The sequence below is a fragment of the Notolepis coatsorum genome, assembly GCF_963971535.1.
Source record: "Notolepis coatsorum genome assembly, chromosome: 3".
NCBI classification, from domain to species: domain Eukaryota; kingdom Metazoa; phylum Chordata; class Actinopteri; order Aulopiformes; family Paralepididae; genus Notolepis; species Notolepis coatsorum.
This window is the reverse complement of record NC_140167.1, coordinates 77,765,832-77,786,768: the sequence shown is the minus strand read 5'-3', so window position 1 is coordinate 77,786,768 and position 20,937 is coordinate 77,765,832. Positions and strand designations below refer to the sequence as shown.

General features: G+C 42.1%; 1 protein-coding gene across 1 annotated transcript in view; it reads right to left on the bottom strand.

Annotated features, from left to right (window-relative positions):
- Window positions 1-20,937, bottom strand: part of LOC311224483 (mitochondrial adenyl nucleotide antiporter SLC25A24-like) — a 44,541-nt gene that overhangs the window by 4,542 nt on the left and 19,062 nt on the right. The window contains exons 4-9 of the mRNA XM_084309498.1: window positions 15,733-15,844; window positions 6,108-6,266; window positions 4,283-4,435; window positions 3,869-3,976; window positions 1,899-2,066; window positions 178-328 (exon numbers count right to left, since the gene is read on the bottom strand). Coding sequence (XP_084165624.1) covers window positions 178-328; window positions 1,899-2,066; window positions 3,869-3,976; window positions 4,283-4,435; window positions 6,108-6,266; window positions 15,733-15,844 — 851 coding nt within the window. The remainder of the gene's footprint in view (window positions 1-177; window positions 329-1,898; window positions 2,067-3,868; window positions 3,977-4,282; window positions 4,436-6,107; window positions 6,267-15,732; window positions 15,845-20,937) is intronic.

Sequence of the window (20,937 nt, the reverse complement as noted above, 5' to 3'; positions counted from 1 at the left end):
AAACATTTTAAATCTAGAGGCGAATGTTCTGCTAAATGTGCGGAAAAAAATGACTGCAGGGGCTACAGTAGCTTCAGCATCTACAGTAGCTTCAGCATCTACAGTAGCTTCAGCATCTACAGTAGCTTCAACATATACACCACTTAAAATAATGTGTTCAATGTGTGTGTGTGTTACCTGCGGCCTGCATCCGGGTGCGGATCAGGGCGAGGGGGTAGCTGGCCAGCTGACCACAGCTGCTGGAGATGGTTCCACAGCCCAGCAGCACCAGGATCCCAGGGTTGGCAGAGTCCTTAGCATAGCGACTGAGCCAGGCGTTCTTCAGACTCTGAGAGGAGAGAACACACACTCTGACTGACAACACACACTCTGACTGATGGAACACACACTCTGACTGACAACACACTCTGACTGACAACACACTCTGACTGACAACACACTGACTGATGGAACACACACTCTGACTGACAACACACTGACTGACAGAACACACACTCTGACTGACAACACACACTGACAACACACTCGGACTGACAGGCGTTCTTCAGACTGAGAGGAGAGAACACACTCTGACTGACAGAACACACTCTGACTGACAGAACACACTCTGACTGACAACACACACTCTGACTGACAGAACACTCTGACTGACAGAACACACTCTGACTGACAACACACTCTGACTGACAACACACTCTGACTGACGGAACACACACTCTGACTGACAACACACTGACTGACAGAACACACACTCTGACTGACAACACACACTGACTGACAACACACACTCGGACTGACAGGCGTTCTTCAGACTCTGAGAGGAGAGAACACACTCTGACTGACAGAAGACACTCTGACTGACAGAACACACAGAACACACACTCTGACTGACAACACACTCTGACTGACAGAACACACTCTGACTGACAGAACACACACTCTGACTGACGGAACACACACTCTGACTGACAGAACACACTCTGACAGAACACACACTCTGACTGACGGAACACACACTCTGACTGACAGAACACACTCTGACTGACAGAACACACACTCTGACTGACGGAACACACACTCTGACTGACAGAACACACTCTGACTGACAGAACACACTCTGACTGACAACACACTCTGACTGACGGAACACACACTCTGACTGACAGAACACACTCTGACTGACAGACCACACTCTGACTGACAGAACACACACCTGACAACACACAGAACACACACTGACAGAACACACTCTGACTGACAACACACACTCTGACTGACAACACACACTGACTGACAGAACACACTCTGACTGACAACAACACACTCTGACTGACAACACACACTCTGACTGACCGAACACACAGAACACACTCTGACTGACGGAACACACTCTGGACTGACAGAACACACACTCTGACTGACAACACACACTGACTGACAACACACACTCTGACTGACAGAACACACTCTGACTGATGGAACACACAGAACACACACTCTGACTGACGGAACACAAAGAACACACACTCTGACTGGAAGCTGACATTAAGCTGACGGGAAGCTGACATTAAGCTGACAGGAAGCTGACAGGAAGCTGACATTAAGCTGACAGGAAGCTGACAGGAAGCTGACAGGAAGCTGACAGGAAGCTGACATTAAGCTGACAGGAAGCTGACAGGAAGCTGACAGGAAGCTGACATTAAGCTGACAGGAAGCTGACAGGAAGCTGACAGGAAGCTGACATTAAGCTGACAGGAAGCTGACAGGAAGCTGACATTAAGCTGACATTAAGCTGACAGGAAGCTGACAGGAAGCTGACATTAAGCTGACAGGAAGCCGACATGAGGCTATTAGTGACATTAAAAGCCCCTGAAACCCAGCAGGAAGTAGCAGCTGACCTCGTACACTGCCAGGTCGATGCCTGCATAGGGAATAATCCCCAGGAGGTTTGGAACGTAGCCTTTATAGAACGCCTTCACGCCCTCCTTCTTCAGAATGCCCTTTGCACAGCCGATCATCCCTGAATACTGACCAGTCTTGCTCAGAGTCAACCTAGTCTTCATCACCTGAGAGCACACACACATTTTACATAATATGAAAGTACCTTCAAAATAAACCACCACTTGTACAGATCAGGCAGATACCTTTCAATCTACGTTTTATTAACCATGATGCTACCTGTACCACAGTAGCTTGTTTTGAGCCAGACTGTCAAAATCCAAATGTGACCTGTATTAGCAATAGCTCAGATTAACCAAACGTGACCTGTATTAGCAATAGCTCAGATTAACCAAACCAAACGTGACCTGTATTATAGTGATGTGCATCTCCATCACTGAGGCCGATGCGATGCGCATCTCGATACGGTGCCAACGATACGATACATTAACGAAGCATTTGAAGCACCGGGCAATGCGATACGATTCACCCCTGTTGAGATACTATACGATTCGATTTGATTCATCATAATGCGATTCGGGGCGATACGATGCGATTCAACACGATGCAAAATAATGATACAATTTTATGGTATGACAGAGGATTTGGTTGTATTCCTTATATGCAGCTTATATTATTATTAAAAATAAAATAATCTACTGTAAGACAATTTATATAAAAACTCTTGGGTGCCTAAGAAGACTTTTGCATAGTACTGTGTTTTCTATCCACTTTAGCTAAAACACACACACACAATGTATACACACTACTGTGAGACAATAATAATCACACACAAAGGGATAATGGCTTATAGCAGACTTAATGATTTTATAATATTTCAGATAATGAAATTAAATGTTTATCATCAACTATCCAATTAGTATTTATATTGTAACGTTTGGCCACTTTAAATCATTGAACAGAGAGAGAGAGAGAGAGAGAGAGAGCGAGAGCGAGCTCGTTTGAGCATTCTGATGCTCCGTAGCTGAGCAGGATTGCATTTTGTCAACACAGTTGGAACCTGCTGGAGGAAGCGATATAAGGAAACTAATTGCCAATAAATGTGAAGTTATCTTTGAACCTGTTGTCAAGCGTCTTCAATATACCCCCCCCCCTCCTCACTAATGGAACTGGTGTTGCAGAGTCACGTTAGTTAGTTAGTTAGACACTGTAGTTTAGCGTTAGCTGAACGGCTGACTGGCGTTAGCCAGAGGCTACTAGCGTTAGCCATGTTGATCAATTCTATTCATGTCTCCTCCTCGACTTCCACTGTTTGTTGTTGATAACTGTGACGCGGCTCTCGCCTTCTGTAGTAGCGAAGCAATAATATCTGCTGTGTGCAGTCACAGTGCACTGCCGACAGAAGTGGATGAGAGAAAATTATATGAATGCATCGGTTTTGACCGATGCAAAGACGCTACAACAAGATGCATCGCGAGTTCAGCCTGAATTGTAGCCGAAGCGGACTTATTCCACCGGTGCACTCGCATCGTGAACGTTTATGCCGGCGCACTGATGCAAATCGATGAATCGTCACATCACTACTGTATTAGCAATAGCTCAGATATAATCAAACATATTTACAAGTTGGATTAAATTTAGCGAATAAGGAGACTGAGAAGAGTACAAGGCACTCAAAATTGCCAATATTAAAAATAACAATTCAAACATGTTATTGAATTTGACAACATTTTGGCCTAGTTTGAAGAGTACAGCCATGACAAGGCGGGTCTGACCGTGACCTACCACAATTATTGGCACTTTCAACAATGTTTTCTTTGTTACCTTTAACACATGGGTGGTTGGTACACTATCTTTTCCATACAAAAAATATAATAATAATAAACACACAGAGTAATCCTGAATCACTTCAAGTGTAGAATAAACACTCATACCAGCGCATGCACACAACACACGCACACAGCCGTACCTCCATGGGGTAGATGACTGTCTGGGCGGTGGCTCCAGCCATAGAACCTGCCATGAACCTCTCATGAGTCTTAACCTTCCCTCCATCGCTGGACAACAGCTTCTTGTACTGGAGACACAAACACAACATCACTTCATATTCACAATGTTAACCGTCTAGTAGTGTGTGGTTAGGGTTAGGGTTGATGGTTGTGTTTAGGGTTGGGGTTGATGGTTGTGTTTAGGGTTGGGGTATATGGTTGCGTTTAGGGTTGGGGTATCGGTAGTGTGTTTTTAGGGTAGATTGTTGTGTTTGGGGTTGGGGTTGACGGTTGTGTTTAGGGTTGGGGTATCGGTAGTGTGTTTTTAGGGTCGATGGTTGTGTTTAGGGTTGGGGTATCGGTAGTGTGTTTTTAGGGCAGATGGGTGTGTTTACTTGTTCGTAGGCCATGAACTTGATGGCGGTCTCCGGGGCGATCTTCAGGACGTTGACCCCGTTGCCCCTCCACAGCGAGGCGACTCCGCCCTCTTTCACCATCTGTTTGAAGCCGCCCACCAGACTGATCTTGTTGCTCTTAGAAGAATGAACCTGCAGAGAAAACACAACACATTTAATTATGATGCTATGCCATTATTATGGATTAGATCATATAGATTGATTATAAATCAGTGGATCATATAAATGATTGAATATAGATCAGTGGATCATATAGATTGATTATAAATCAGTGAACCATAGAGATTATTGATTATAGATCATTATTGCTTATAGATGGGTAGATCATGTAGACTATTGATTATAGATGGGTGGATCATGTAGACTATTGATTATAGATGGGTGGATCATGTAGACCAGGGGTTCTCAAACTGTTTTATACCACAATTCCATTTTATTTAGAAATTTATTTAGCAAACCCACACTTAATGTATCGCGTAATTTCAACATGGAATTAAGGACTATCAAAATAAAAGCACATGTTGTTGAACTTGATGCATATTTATTAGAAAATGAAATTACAGCACTTTATATCAATGAAATTAATGAATACCATCAACAAAAGCAACGGAATTGTTTCTGTATACACATTTATAAAACAAGGCATATTTAGCCCAAATATGTTGCCAGAACATAATTCTGGCACACATTCACATGCGCTTTGGCGGAGATCCGCTTCTACTCTGAGGAGAGATCTGTATTTATTTTGTATCCGGCCTCAGAGGTATGTTGATGCGAAGGGGACAAGCTTTCTCAGCGCAGCATTACACAACACTGGGTACTCGTTCCGGACTGATGTCCAGAACTTTGCGAGTGCCTGTCCAGTGAACTTGACTTTCAGTAGCTCGTCACACCAATCATTGTGTGCCTCCTACTCAAGAGAGTGGGAGGCCTGCTGCGTCATACGTAATGAACAGATCTTTGATCCAGTTGTCCAAATTGTCCACGCTCTATCTGAAATTGTTCAATGAGCCCTTCTAGTGGCTACAGATGATGGGCTTCAAATTATTTCTTGCAACATTCTGTTCCTACAAAAAGCCACCAAGCTGAGTAAATACCCCAAAATCTCCACTGATTATCCTGGAGTGCCACCAACAGAGTTTCTTAATCCAGCTCTCCATTTTAGCTGCGAGTCCAAACAGGTCTGTGTCCCAACCTTGTAGTCCCAGATTCAACGCATTGAGGCGGTCAAAGATGTCAGCTAGATATGCCAGCTGTGCCAGCCATTCATTATCAGCACTCTGCCAATGGGTTGTTTTTGTCTGCAAGGAAAATCTGTGCTTCTTCTCGGAGTTCAAAAAGGCGATTTAATACTCTGCCTCGAGATAGCCACCTCACTTCAGTGTGGTATAGCAGCTGGTTATGCGCAGAGCCCATTTCATCGTGGCCAACCGGCACCGCTTCAGACAACAAACCTATCCATTGCGAGTCCAGGTTACACACAAAAGACGAGACATGATCTCCGCGATTATATATGTGCAGGTTGTAGTGAGATGTGTATTGGAATACTGTGTCGGCCTCCGTTGATGAAGGGGCGAGACATGGCAAATACAAACAGCTTACAGGTGAAAAACTCAATCCGAGTTGGGCTCGTCGGTTTTTCTCTCGATTTATTTTTTCTTTTCTTTTTTGTTGCTAATGTGCGACACTGTCACCTACCCGTGACCCCACTTTAGGTTGCAACCCGTAGTTTGAGAACCGCTGATGTAGATGATTGATTGATGGGTGGATCATGTAGACTGACAGATGGGTGGATGTGACTGACCTGCATGAAGACCTTCATCCTGTCCAGAGGGGCGGTTCCTGTACGGGACACAGCTCCTGCCACAGCGCCTGCTGCCAGCTGCTTCAACCACACGCCTGACGTCTTCTCCTCCTCCGTGAACTCATCTGGTATAGTCAGACTGTCTCCTACATCCAACACCTGAGGGAGAGGAGGAGAGGAGAGGACATGGGGAGGGAGGAGAGGAGGGGAGGAGGAGAAGAGAATGAGAGGAGGAGAGGAGAAGAGAAGAATATAGAAGAAGAGAGAATAGGAGAGGAGAGGGAAGAGGAGAAGAGAATGAGAGGAGGAGAAGAAGAGAGGAGAGAAGAGAGGAGAGAAGAAGAGGAGAGGTGAAAGATGAGAGGAGAAAGAAGAGAGGAGAGAAGAGAAGGAGACCATCATCTATAATTGGCCATAACTAATAGCTAACAGGCTCTCAATCCCTTGATTTGAATTTGAGATATTTTTTCTTTTAAATTAAGGAGAAAAAGTTTGTTCTTAAAAAGGAACACACCAACATGATGGGAAATGTTCTTAACGTCTTCTCAAGGGTCAGACAATAAGATACTAATTACCTTTCTGTGTGTTCAGTAGAAAGCTATCCAGCTGCAAGCTAACCTTAGCAGCCTTAGCACAAATGAATGGAAGCGGATACGGACCACTACATAAGATATTTATACTGATATATTGGTGATGAGCCAATATCACCTGATAATATTGCTCAAGCTCTACTCCTAACTATATATATACATACAATAACAGACATCATAGAGATATGTGTACAACCAGGGATAGAAAGCTCAGGTCGTCAGAGGATCTAAAATACACACAACATCTTTACCATAATAATATTAATAAATAATATCACAATAAATAAATGGCTCATCACTGAGAAGTAATTATGAAACAGTCAGTCTTCCAGTGTGTCTCACCAGGATGTCTACATTCATGTGATTGTGATATTAACTAACTAAATATTACTCATGTAATATTATTAATGTGTTAACAACATTACTAACTAAATATTACTCATGTAATATTATTCATGTCATAACATTAACTAACTAAACATTACTCATGTAATATTATTCATGTGATAACATTAACTAACTAAATATGACTCACTCAACTAACTAAATATTACTCACTCACTCAACTAACTAAATATTACTCACTCAACTAACTAAATATCACTCATGTAATATTATTCATGTGATAACATTAACTAACTAAATAGTACTCACTCAACTAAACATTACTCACTCACTCAACTAAATATTACTCACTTAACTAAATATTACTCACTTAACTAAATAGTACTCACTCACTCACTCACTCACTTAACTAAATATTACTCATACTCACTCACTTAACTAAATATTACTCACCCACTCACTTAACTAAATATTACTCACTTAACTAACTAAATATTACTCACTCAACTAACTAAATATTACTCATGTAATATTATTCATGTGATAACATTAACTAACTAAATAGTACTCACTCAACTAAATATTACTCACTCACTTAACTAAATATTACTCACTCACTTAACTAACTAAATAGTACTCATACTCACTCACTTAACTAAATATTACTCACTCGCATAACTAAATATTACTCACTCACTTAACACTTTGGCTGCCATGAAACATGTTTAGACGTCATTGCCGGCCATGCTCAAGTTGCCGGAGGACGCTGTACAGCGTCCTTATATCAATATTTCAAAAATCTGCGATCGGATTCATATGTCCCCTCCGCTGGCCTGAGATCCACCAGGAGGACCCACTGAGCTCTCTGGCGGTTCAGGAGCGCCATCTGGTGGCCGATCGGCGCAATCGCTTAAACAGGAAGTGGCATAGAGGTTGTGCTGGACGTCCGTATTACTTCCGGGCACTCGCTATAGGTCCCGGCATTCTAGCTCGTCACAATACACAGTGATCGATTGCCAATAACTCGATAAACAACATGATTTGGACGTATATACCATTATACAAGCTGGAGATGGACCGGGTAAATCTACATCCCATAATGATAAGATTTCTACTCTACGATGATCGCCCAACGGCGCGCGGAGACTGGGGTGAGTTTTAGCGTGTAACGTTACCGTCTTCGATACTAACTGCTATTATCAACATTTGACCCACATTAGATGATTGGTATAACGCTGCCCACGGAATTATAAACGCCCCCTAGCCCATCCGGTCAACATCAGATGACGTGTAGTAACTTCTAGAAGTACGTCTAGTTGGAATTTTTTATATCGCGCTGATTGCCATAAAACTGTATTGCATCATCAATATAATGCATTTGGGGCTATAGATCACGTTCTGGAGAAAGCTGCAGAAAGAGATGAAAACATACTTATACATTAGACCATACTTTACTATGAATATGTGAATGAAAAAGTTTAACGTTGCTACACAATGAACAATACATATAGGACTTTGAATGGGCCCTAATAATGGCAATGTAGCAATAGAATTTAAAAAGTTATAGCCAAGCAAAGAAGGGGTACTTCTCCATAGACAAATAGAGCCGGCAACCTATGGTATATCATGAATTTAACCCAAGGCAACCAAAGTGTTAACTAAATATTACTCACTCACTTAACTAACTAAATATTACTCACTCACTCGCATAACTAAATATTACTCACTCACTTAACAAAATATTACTCACTCACTTAACTAACTAAATATTACTCACTCACTCACTTAACTAAATATAACTCACTCACTTAACTAACTAAATATTACTCACTCACTTAACTAACTAAATACAACAACAACCTCATTCTCAATGTGGAGAAAACGAAGGAGGTTGTTGTCGACTTCCGGAGAGTGCATACCCAGCACCCTCCACTGACCATCAGTGGTGGAGAGAGTGAGCAGCACCAAATTCCTGGGTGTGCACATCACAGAGGGCCTCTCCTGGAACACCAACACTGCATCACTGGCCAAGAAAGCTCAGCAGCGCCTCTACTTCCTCCGCAAACTGAGAAGAGCTGGAGCCTCAGTGTCCATCCTGTGCTCCTTCTACCGGGGCACCATCGAGAGCCTCCTGACCAGCTGCATAACCGCGTTGCACTGCATTCTGCCGCAAGACCCTGCGGTGCACGGTCAGAACAGCTGAGAGGATCGTTGGTGCCCCCCTCCCCTCCCTCCAGGACATTTACAACACACGCCTGGCCCGCAAAGCACTACGCATCGTGGGCTTTGCACTACCCACCCCTCACAGCGCTTCTTCAGTCTGCTGCCCTCTGGGAGGAGAATGAGGAGCCTCCGAGCTAGGACTAGCAGACTGAAAGACAACTTCACCCATCAGGCTGTCAGGAAGCTGAACTCTCTCCCAGCCCCCCCCCCTCTCTTACTCTACCCTCACAGACTCTGGACTAGGAACCCCCCCCCCCCCCCACTGACACACACACACCATCCCACAGACACATACTGCCACTTTATTTTATTTTACTATGTACTACTGCTGCTAGGAATATTTGCACTAAGTTCTCTTTTATTTAATTCACTCATTAATTTCATTTTAGCTACTGTTTATATTGTACATACTACATAGTCCTGTATTATTGTGTGTTGTATATTGTATCCTATGTTACCTTTGTGTTTTATATTGTCTAGATCTTTTTATATACACCTTGGGAAGGGGGGAACGTAATTCAATGTTTCTGTATGTCTTGCACAAATAGGAAAATGACAAGTAAAGTTGATATTAGAAGAAGATATTACTGATACTCACTTAACTAAATATTACTCAATCAATCAATCAAATTTATTTATATAGCACGTTTAAACATGACGCTTGTCAACCAAAGTGCTTCACATAGCTAAACTAAGAACCAGTGATGGGAATAACGGCGCTATAAGTAACGGCGTTAGTTATTTCAGTAACGAGTAATCTTACTCTTCCAATCTTAATAACGCCGTTACCGTTACTGCAAAAAAATGCGGCGCGTTACTATGAATTAACCTGTTTCTTTCATCAGACAGATCTCTGCGCTGAGAGGCAATATGTTCTTCCTTGTTTAGTGGGCAGTGCGCGAGCCAAGCACAAACATGCTGACGATTGGCTGAGGTTGAGTAAAATGTCATGGTAAGCCAATTAGAGGTAGAGGTGGGCGGGTGCCTCCAGAGTCTGACACACAGCCACAACAGCGACTCAGTCAGCGTGAGACCACGGGTCCGTGTAGTGTACGTTTTGAGACCAAATAATCCAAAACGAATCCAACGGAACAACATAAGCGAGCAGTCAGCGTGAGACCGCGGGTCCATGAGCGTTTTTTGTTCACTCTTGTTGTGTTGCAGCGCAGGGCAAGTAGTAGTGGCTCTACTGCTGACAGCCTCATCAACAGTGCTGCACTTCCTGGTTTAATAGCACAGTCTGGTGCACAGAGATATATATATATCTGTATGTCATGCATGTCTTAAATGTCATGATTAGATTAGTTTAGATGATTCGATTAGATTCTTATATCTGTATGTTGTGTATGTCATAAATGTCATGAATTGAAAATGGGGGACCCTGATGTAAACAAGACGAAAGTCTTTCTCTGATCTGCATCCCCTTAACAATTGTGTGTATTGAGCCGTACTGTATTGTACCCATTCTGCAATCTGTTCATTAAAATGTTCAATCAATCAGTATATATTTGTTATTTATTTTTGGTATAGTGCTTAACAAGCATAATTTAATGTTGCCCAGTTGTGGCCTATTGAGGGGCAATACATATAAAAAGTTCCAAAACATCTATTGTGTTTGTATGATCCACTATATAAACATAGTAATTATAATATCTACATACATGGCATTTGATTGGAGGCTAGTCTCACTTTGTCCCACAGCAACATTAAAATAGTTTAGATTTGTGTATGTTGTTTATGTAAAAAAAATAATCTTGAAAGTAACGCAATAGTTACTTTCTGAAGTAACTAGTTACTTGTATCATTTGTAACTGAGTAAGTAATTTAATTACTTTTTGGAAGAAGTAACTAGTAACTGCAACTAGTTACTTTTTAAAAGTAACTTGCCCAACACTGCTAAGAACAAAGAAAAGTATAAAATAAACAGAAGAAAGAAATCAACGGATAGACAAAGGAAAAACAGAACAACACGTCAACAAGTACGGCAAGAGTCAAAGTGAGTCAGGGAAGGCCAGGCGATATAGGTGGGGTTTGAGTTTTGATTTAAAAGACTCGATGGAGGGGGCAGATTTAATGGACATGGGGATGCTGTTCCAGAGGTCAGGGGCTGCGACCGCAAAAGCACGTCCCCCCCCTAGACTTGAAGTTAGACCTACGGGTGGTTAGGAGACCCTTATCAGCCGATCTGAGGGCCCTGGCGTTGGTATAGGGGGTGAGGAGGTCTGCTAGGTAAGCAGGGGCCTTACCATTTAGGGCTTTGTAAACCAATAAAAGGACATGCGAAAGAATGCATGTTAAAAAAAAAGTTAAGTGATTCGAACTTGTCACCAACCACACCGCAGACGAGTTGAGCTAACCGTCGATGTTAAAAGAGGGGGGATTACGGCTGCATAATGCCGCGGCAGTTCGCCGCCTTGCTGTGGAGCCTGCGGTGCGGTTGGTGACAAGTTCGAATCACTTAATTTTTTTTAACGTGCATTCTTTCACCGGTTAAGTTTAGGCATTCTTTCGGAGTTGGTTAAGGTTAGGGTTAAGTTTAGGCATTCTTTCGGAGTTGGTTAAGGTTAGGGTTAAGTTTAGGCATTCTTTCAGAGTTGGTTAAGGTTAGAGTTTGTCTTAGAGCATGGCAATATTTCGGAGTTGGTTAAGGTTAGGGTTAAGCTTAGGCATTCTTGCGGAGTTGGTTAAGGTTAGGGTTAAGTTTAGGCATTCTTTCGGAGTTGGTTAAGGTTAGGGTTAAGTTTAGGCATTGGAATTGGAATACTGACAAAGCCATACTTGGTCATTTACTGTACAACTGGGTTAGGACATTTGTAGGGGCCAGTTTTGAATTGCAGTCTTCCGTAGGTGTTCTTTCAGAGTGTTTTTGAAAGTGGGTAGTGTATTGTATCGAAAGCTGCACTGAGGTCTAAGAGCATAAGGACAGCACAGTCCCGGGTGTCGGTAGTGAGGAGCAGGTCATTGGTGACCTTAAGCAGGGCAGATTCTGTGCTGTGGTTGGCTCTGAAACCTGACTGAAATGTGTCTCACTCACTTAACTAAATATTACTCTATAATAATCTATTTGTCTGTCTGTCTGTCTGTCTGTCCATCTATCTTCACAATAGTCATAGTGGATGTGAACACTGGATGTTTCTGATGTCATTGGAGTATAAGAATAGTTCATGATGTTAATAGCAGCTTAGGATGCGTCTCACGATACGTCTCTCAGGACATGTCTTTCAGGAAACCTCAGCTTAGCACACACACACACACACACACACACACACACACACACACACACACACACACACACACACACACACACACACACACACACACACACACACACACACACACACACACACACACACACACACACACACACACACACACACACACACACACACACACACACACACACACACACGCACACACACACACACACAGCTTCAACTGACAGCATGTTGTAGGAGAAAAAAAGTACCTTCTGATGGATAGCCTGATAGCAGGGTTGATTGACTCAATGATACCTTCTGATGGCAGGTAGTCATAAGAAGTTTTGAAAAATGTATGGGAAAATACTGTAGAAAATGAAATACTGCCAAATTATTATTGCAGCTTTAAGTAATTAACTAACTAAATATATTAACTGAATAACTAACAAAAAATATGAACTGATGAACTAACTAACTAAATATATTAAGTGGTACAAGTTAGATTAGAATACATTTATTATTGTCCCAGAGACGACGTACGAGGACAGGGTCTTCTCTCGCTCTCTATTTAAAGATTACCTGCCCATCATCTCCACACTGGAAACAACTGATTAACCTGACAAGGCCAACAGCCAATCAGGACGTGTGCCAAACAACAGAGCTGAACCAGGTGTGACATCATCACCAGCAAGGTCGTTACATAATCATCCGCTCCTCACATCACAATGTACACCACCCGTAGGCCTAAATCACCTGTGTATCAGAATATAAACAACATGTAGGCCTATATATCAAAATATAAATAACCTGTAGGCCTAAATCACCTGTATATCACAATATAAATAACCTGTAGGCCTAAATCACCTGTATATCACAATATAAATAACCTGTATGCCTAAATCACCTGTATATCACAATATAAATAACCTGTATGCCTAAATCACCTGTATATCACAATATAAATAACCTGTAGGTCTGTATATCACAATATAAATCACCTGTAGGCCTGTATATCACAATATAAATAACCTGTATATTACAATATAAATAACCTTGTACGGGTTTAGAACCTGCAACCTACCACTTCTACCTCCACCTCGTAGGGGTTTAGAACCTGCAACCTACCACGTCTACCTCCACCTCGTACGGGTTTAGAACCTGCAACCTACCACTTCTACCTCCACCTCTACGGGTTTAGAACCTGCAACCTACCACTTCTACCTCCACCTCGTACGGGTTTAGAACCTGCAACCTACCACTTCTACCTCCACCTCGTACGGGTTTAGAACCTGCAACCTACCACTTCTACCTCCACCTCGTACGGGTTTAGAACCTGCAACCTACCACGTCTACCTCCACCTCGTACGGGTTTAGAACCTGCAACCTACCACGTCTACCTCCACCTCGTACGGGTTTAGAACCTGCAACCTACCACGTCTACCTCCACCTCGTACGGGTTTAGAACCTGCAACCTACCACGTCTACCTCCACCTCGTACGGGTTTAGAACCTGCAACCTACCACGTCTACCTCCACCTCGTACGGATTTAGAACCTGCAACCTACCACGTCTACCTCCACCTCGTACGGGTTTAGAACCTGCAACCTACCACGTCTACCTCCACCTCGTACGGGTTTAGAACCTGCAACCTACCACGTCTACCTCCACCTCTACGGGTTTAGAACCTGCAACCTACCACGTCTACCTCCACCTCGTACGGGTTTAGAACCTGCAACCTACCACGTCTACCTCCACCTCGTACGGGTTTAGAACCTGCAACCTACCACGTCTACCTCCACCTCGTACGTGGCGCCATCATCTTCCCGGTGGATGAAGAACCAAGTGTTCCGTTGAGCAGACGGACGCTGCAATAGGACCATGCTAACGTCCTCTCCTCCTCTTCTCTCTTCTCCTCTGCTCTCCTATCTTCACTACTTCAGATCTGTTTTAAAAAGCAGGTTGGCTACGAGATGGCAGAGAGACGTTCTGATGGTTCTGGTCCAGGCAGAGAGGTGGTTCTGGTCCAGGCAGAGAGGGGGTTCTGGTCCAGGCAGAGAGGGGGTTCTGGTCCAGGCATAGAGGGGGTTCTGGTCCAGGCAGAGAGGGGGTTCTGGTCCAGGCAGAGATGGTTCTGGTCCAGGCAGAGAGGTGGTTCTGGTCCAGGCAGAGAGGGGGTTCTGGACCAGGCAGAGAGGGGGTTCTGGTCCAGGCAGAGATGGGGTTCTGGTCCAGGCAGAGAGGGGGTTCTGGTCCAGGCAGAGAGCTGGTTCTGGTCCAGACAGAGAGGGGGTTCTGATCCAGGCAGAGAGGGGGTTCTGGTCCAGGCAGAGAGGGGGTTCTGGTCCAGGCAGAGATGGGGTTCTGGTCCAGGCAGAGAGGGGGTTCTGGTCCAGGCAGAGAGCTGGTTCTGGTCCAGACAGAGAGGGGGTTCTGATCCAGGCAGAGAGGGGGTTCTGGTCCAGGCAGAGCGGGGGTTCTGGTCCAGGCAGAGAGGGGGTTCTGGTCCAGACAGAGAGGGGGTTCTGGTCCAGGCAGAGAGGGGGTTCTGGTCCAGACAGAGAGGGGGTTCTGGTCCAGGCAGAGAGGGGGTTCTGGTCCAGGCAGAGAGGGGGTTCTGCCGGCAGCCGGTGGTGATCAGTTAAACCATCTGATGCACCAGACCTGCTACCAGCTACCTAGTCTGTCAGTCAGTAAACTCACCTGTCAGCCACCTCTCTCCAGTACGTCCTGTCCAGACTCTGTCCTGATGACACTGACCACCTAATCCTCACCTAGGACAGCCTCAGATTAGCTCATCTGTCCCCACGGTAGCTTATCCACCCTCTCCACTGGGCCAATGGCTGCTGGCTGTGACGTCACAGATTAACCAGTACACTTCATCAGACTGGACGTCACAGATTAACCAGTACACTTCATCAGACTGGACGTCACAGATTAACCAGTACACTTCATCAGACTGGATTATTATGTAAAGGAGGCACAGTACAGATTTGCCCTTTTGTCCTCCATGCTGGAAGAAACGAGGGTTGCTACGGGTTGAAATACACCAACAAGAATGTAATAATTACTGCAAGATTATTACTGGATCCTCACAGTGGAACAGTACTGTGATCTCTCCCCCTCCCTCCCCCTCTTTACATAACTTCAGTCTCAATGGGGAACACCTGGTTACAGTGCAGCGCTGCTCAAACTAGAGTCTGGGGACCTCTAGTGGACGTTGGCAGAATAGACTGACTAAACACTGGTAGACAGAGACAGACAGACAGCTCACGGTGGTATGTTTCCAGTAGCGGATGATCTGCTGCAGGTCGGTTGCAGGGTTAAACAGGAAGTGCTCTCTCCACTCGTTCCAGTCCAGAGTCATGGTGCCGTCCACATCAATACTGCAGAATAAATAATACATTATTATCATCATATTTATTATCACAATCACTATGATTATAATAATACATAATCATAATTATTATCATCATTATCATTACCATTATTATTATCATTGTCATTCTTATTATCATTATAAAAGGTCCAACTAAAATTCCTATGGCCCCCACTACTCAACATAATATATATAAAGCACACAGAGTCTCAGGTTAACAATAGGGATGTCCCAATCCGATCACGTGATCGGGGCCGATCACGTGATTTTCCGAAGATTGGGATCGGCAAAAATAAAATCTTTATTTTTTTTATTTTTTTCAACAAACATGACCATGTTCACGTCTTAAACTCATACTGAGGCCTTAGTTTTGGTTTTAAATTGCATATCATCATTCATTTATTTATTGTCACACAGAGCAGAAGAATTTTGCCAAAAAAACCAATAGTATCCAGCTGCAGAATGGCAGACCAGCCACACTCTCAGACCCAATATATTTTTTTTTATCCCAATTTCTCACATTACATTCACCCTGAATGTTGACGTTATCCAGGTGAAAAGTGGTCTGCCTTTCTGCAGCTGGATGCTATTGGTTTGTTTTGGCAAAATTCTTCTGCTCTGTGTGACAATAAATAAATGAATGATATGCAATTTAAACCCAAAACTAAGGCCTCAGTATGAGTTTAAGACGTGAACATGGTCATGTTTGTTGAATAATTTTTTTTTAAACAAATAAATAAAAACAAATAAAATTCTTTTTTTGATCGGATCGGGAAATATCGGTATCGGTAGATACTCAAAATCACATGATCGGGATCGGATCGGGAGCAAAAAAACTTGATCGGGACATCCCTAGTTAACAACATAATATAAAGCACAGAGCTGCAGGTTTGTTTATGTTGATTTAATTTGGTTGTGTTGATGTTTCCATTTTTGCAAAATGGGTATATTCTGTTTGGTTGTCAGCCAGATGATGGCGCTATAAGAAATGATCAAACGTAAAAGGCCATGACTTCAAAGCCGTAGGTCAGATCAACAGGAAATGTCATATTCCTATGCATCTAAATATGCTCTACAACATGTTATTGGGTTTTTCTACTCTTTTTAAATGTTGGCCCAATCAGCACCAAATGGGATCCAGAGCCTCAGGGGAACAACATAATATAAAGCACAGTGAGTCTCAGGTTAACAACATAATATAAAGCACAGTCTCAGGTTAACAACATAATATAAAGCACAGTCTCAGGTTAACAACATAATATAAAGCACAGTCTCAGGTTAACAACCTAATATAAAGCACATTCTCAGGTTAACAACCTAATATAAAGCAGTCTCAGGTTAACAACATAATATAAAGCACAGAGCCTCAGGTTAACAACATAATATAAAGCACAGTCTCAGGTTAACAACCTAATATAAAGCACAGTCTCAGGTTAACAACATAATATAAAGCACACAGTCTCAGGTTAACAACATAATATAAAGCAGTCTCAGGTTAACAACCTAATATAAAGCACAGTCTCAGGTTAACAACATAATATAAAGCACAGAGCCTCAGGTTAACAACATAATATAAAGCACAGAGTCTCAGGTTAACAACATAATATAAAGCACAGTCTCAGGTTAACAACATAATATAAAGCACAGTCTCAGGTTAACAACCTAATATAAAGCACAGAGCCTCAGGGGAACAACATAATATAAAGCACAGTCTCAGGTTAACAACATAACATAAAGCACAGTCTCAGGTTAACAACATAATATAAAGCAGTCTCAGGTTAACAACCTAATATAAAGCACACAGCCTCAGGGGAACAACATAATATGAAGCACAGTCTCAGGTTAACAACATAATATAAAGCACAGAGCTGCAGGTTAACAACATAATATAAAGCACAGAGTCTCAGGTTAACAACATAATATAAAGCACAGTCTCAGGTTAACAACATAATATAAAGCACAGTCTCAGGTTAACAACATAATATAAAGCAGAGCCTCAGGGGAACAACATAATATAAAGCAGTCTCAGGTTAACAACATAATATAAAGCACAGAGCCTCAGGGGAACAACATAATATAAATCAGTCTCAGGTTAACAACATAATATATATAAAGCACACAGAGTCTCAGGTTAACAACATAATATAAAGCACAGCGCTGCAGGTTTGTTTATGTTGATTTAATTTGGTTGTGTTGATGTTTCCATTTTTGCAAAATGGGTATATTCGGTTTGGTTTTACACAATAAGTCTATCGGTGTGTTGTGTGTGTGTAGGGGCAGGTATATACAAATTTTTCTTCTTCCTGTTCCTTTCAGCCATGGGATTTGGTGAATTATATGAATATGTACTGTTGGACTGTGGTAATTCCATGTACGAATAAATAAATGATGATGATGATGATGATGATAAAGCACAGAGCTGCAGGTTAACATCATAATATAAAGCACAGTCTCAGGTTAACAACATAATATAAAGCACACAGTCTCAGGTTAACAACATAATATAAAGCACAGTCTCAGGTTAACAAAATAATATAAAGCACAGAGCCTCAGGGGAACAACATAATATATATAAATCACAAAGAGTCTCAGGTTAACAACATAATATAAAGCACACAGTCTCAGGTTAACAACATAATATAAAGCACAGAGCCTCCGGTTAACAACCTAATATAAAGCACAGTCTCAGGTTAACAACATAATATAAAGCACACAGTCTCAGGTTAACAACATAATATAAAGCACAGTCTCAGGTTAACAACCTAATATAAAGCACAGTCTCAGGTTAACAACATAATATAAAGCACAGAGCCTCAGGTTAACAACATAATATAAAGCACAGAGTCTCAGGTTAACAACATAATATAAAGCACAGTCTCAGGTTAACAACATAATATAAAGCACAGAGCCTCAGGGGAACAACCTAATATAAAGCACAGTCTCAGGTTAACAACATAATATAAAGCACAGTCTCAGGTTAACAACCTAATATAAAGCACAGAGCCTCAGGGGAACAACATAATATAAAGCACAGTCTCAGGTTAACAACCTAATATAAAGCACAGAGCCTCAGGGGAACAACATAATATAAAGCACAGTCTCAGGTTAACAACATAACATAAAGCACAGTCTCAGGTTAACAACATAATATAAAGCACAGTCTCAGGTTAACAACATAATATAAAGCACAGTCTCAGGTTAACAACATAATATAAAGCACAGAGCTGCAGGTTAACAACATAATATAAAGCACAGAGTCTCAGGTTAACAACATAATATAAAGCACAGTCTCAGGTTAACAACATAACACAAAGCACAGTCTCAGGTTAACAACATAATATAAAGCACAGTCTCAGGTTAACAACATAATATAAAGCACAGAGCCTCAGGGGAACAACATAATATAAAGCACAGTCTCAGGTTAACAACATAATATAAAGCACAGAGCCTCAGGGGAACAACATAATATAAAGCACAGTCTCGGGTTAACAACATAATATAAAGCACAGAGCCTCAGGGGAACAACATAATATAAATCACAGTCTCAGGTTAACAACATAATATATATAAAGCACACAGAGTCTCAGGTTAACATAATATAAAGCACAGTATCAGGTTAACAACATAATATATATAAAGCACACAGAGTCTCAGGTTAACAACATAATATAAAGCACAGAGCTGCAGGTTTGTTTATGTTGATTTAATTTGGTTGTGTTGATGTTTCCATTTTTGCAAAATTGGTATATTCGGTTTGGTTTTACACAATAAGTCTATCGGTGTGTTGTGTGTGTGTAGGGGCAGGTATATACGAATTTTTCTTCTTCCTGTTCCTTTCAGCCATGGGATTTGGTGAATTATGAATATGTACTGTTGGACTGTGGTAATTCCATGTACGAATAAATAAATGATGATGATGATGATGATGATGATAAAGCACAGAGCTGCAGGTTAACATCATAATATAAAGCACAGTCTCAGGTTAACAACATAATATAAAGCACAGTCTCAGGTTAATAATAATAATAATAATGGATTGGATTTATATAGCGCTCTTCGTGACACCCCAGAGACCCCAGAGCGCTTACAGAGTCCATTATTCGTTCATACACAGTCATACCGGTGGTGGTAAGCTACAATTGCAGCCAGAGCTGCCCTGAGGCAGACTCACGGAAGCGTGGCGAATAATCATCGCCTACGGCCCCTCCGACCACCACCAACATTCATTCACATGCATACACATTCATACGAGGCAAGTAGGTTAAGTGTCTTGCCCAAGGACACAACGGCAGTGGGATGGACATGGGCTTGAGCGGGATTCGAACCACCAACCCTTCGATCATTGGACGACCCGCTCTACCCCTGAGCCACGCCGCCCCACCTAATTAACCTAATTAGGTTAACAACCTAATATAAAGCACAGTCTCAGGTTAACAACATAATATAAAGCACAGAGCCTCAGGTTAACAACATAATATATATAAAGCACAGTCTCAGGTTAACAAAATAATATAAAGCACAGAGCCTCAGGGGAACAACATAATATATATAAAGCACACAGAGCCTCAGGTTAACAACATAATATAAAGAACAGAGCCTCAGGTTAACAACATAATATAAAGCACAGAGCCTCAGGTTAACAACATAATATAAAGCACAGTCTCAGGTTAACAACCTAATATAAAGCACAGAGTCGTAGGGGAACAACATAATATAAAGCACAGTCTCAGGGGAACAACATAATATAAAGCACAGAGCCTCAGGGGAACAACATAATATAAAGCAGTCTCAGGTTAACAACCTAATATAAAGCACAGAGTCTCAGGGGAACAACATAATATAAAGCACAGTCTCAGGGGAACAACATAATATAAAGCACAGTCTCAGGGGAACAACATAATATAAAGCACAGTCTCAGGTTAACAACATAATATAAAGCACAGAGCCTCAGGGGAACAACATAATATAAAGCACAGAGCTGCAGGTTAACAACATAATATAAAGCACAGAGCCTCAGGGGAACAACCTAATATAAAGCACAGAGCTGCAGGTTAACAACATAATATAAAGCACAGAGCCTCCGGTTAACAACATAATATA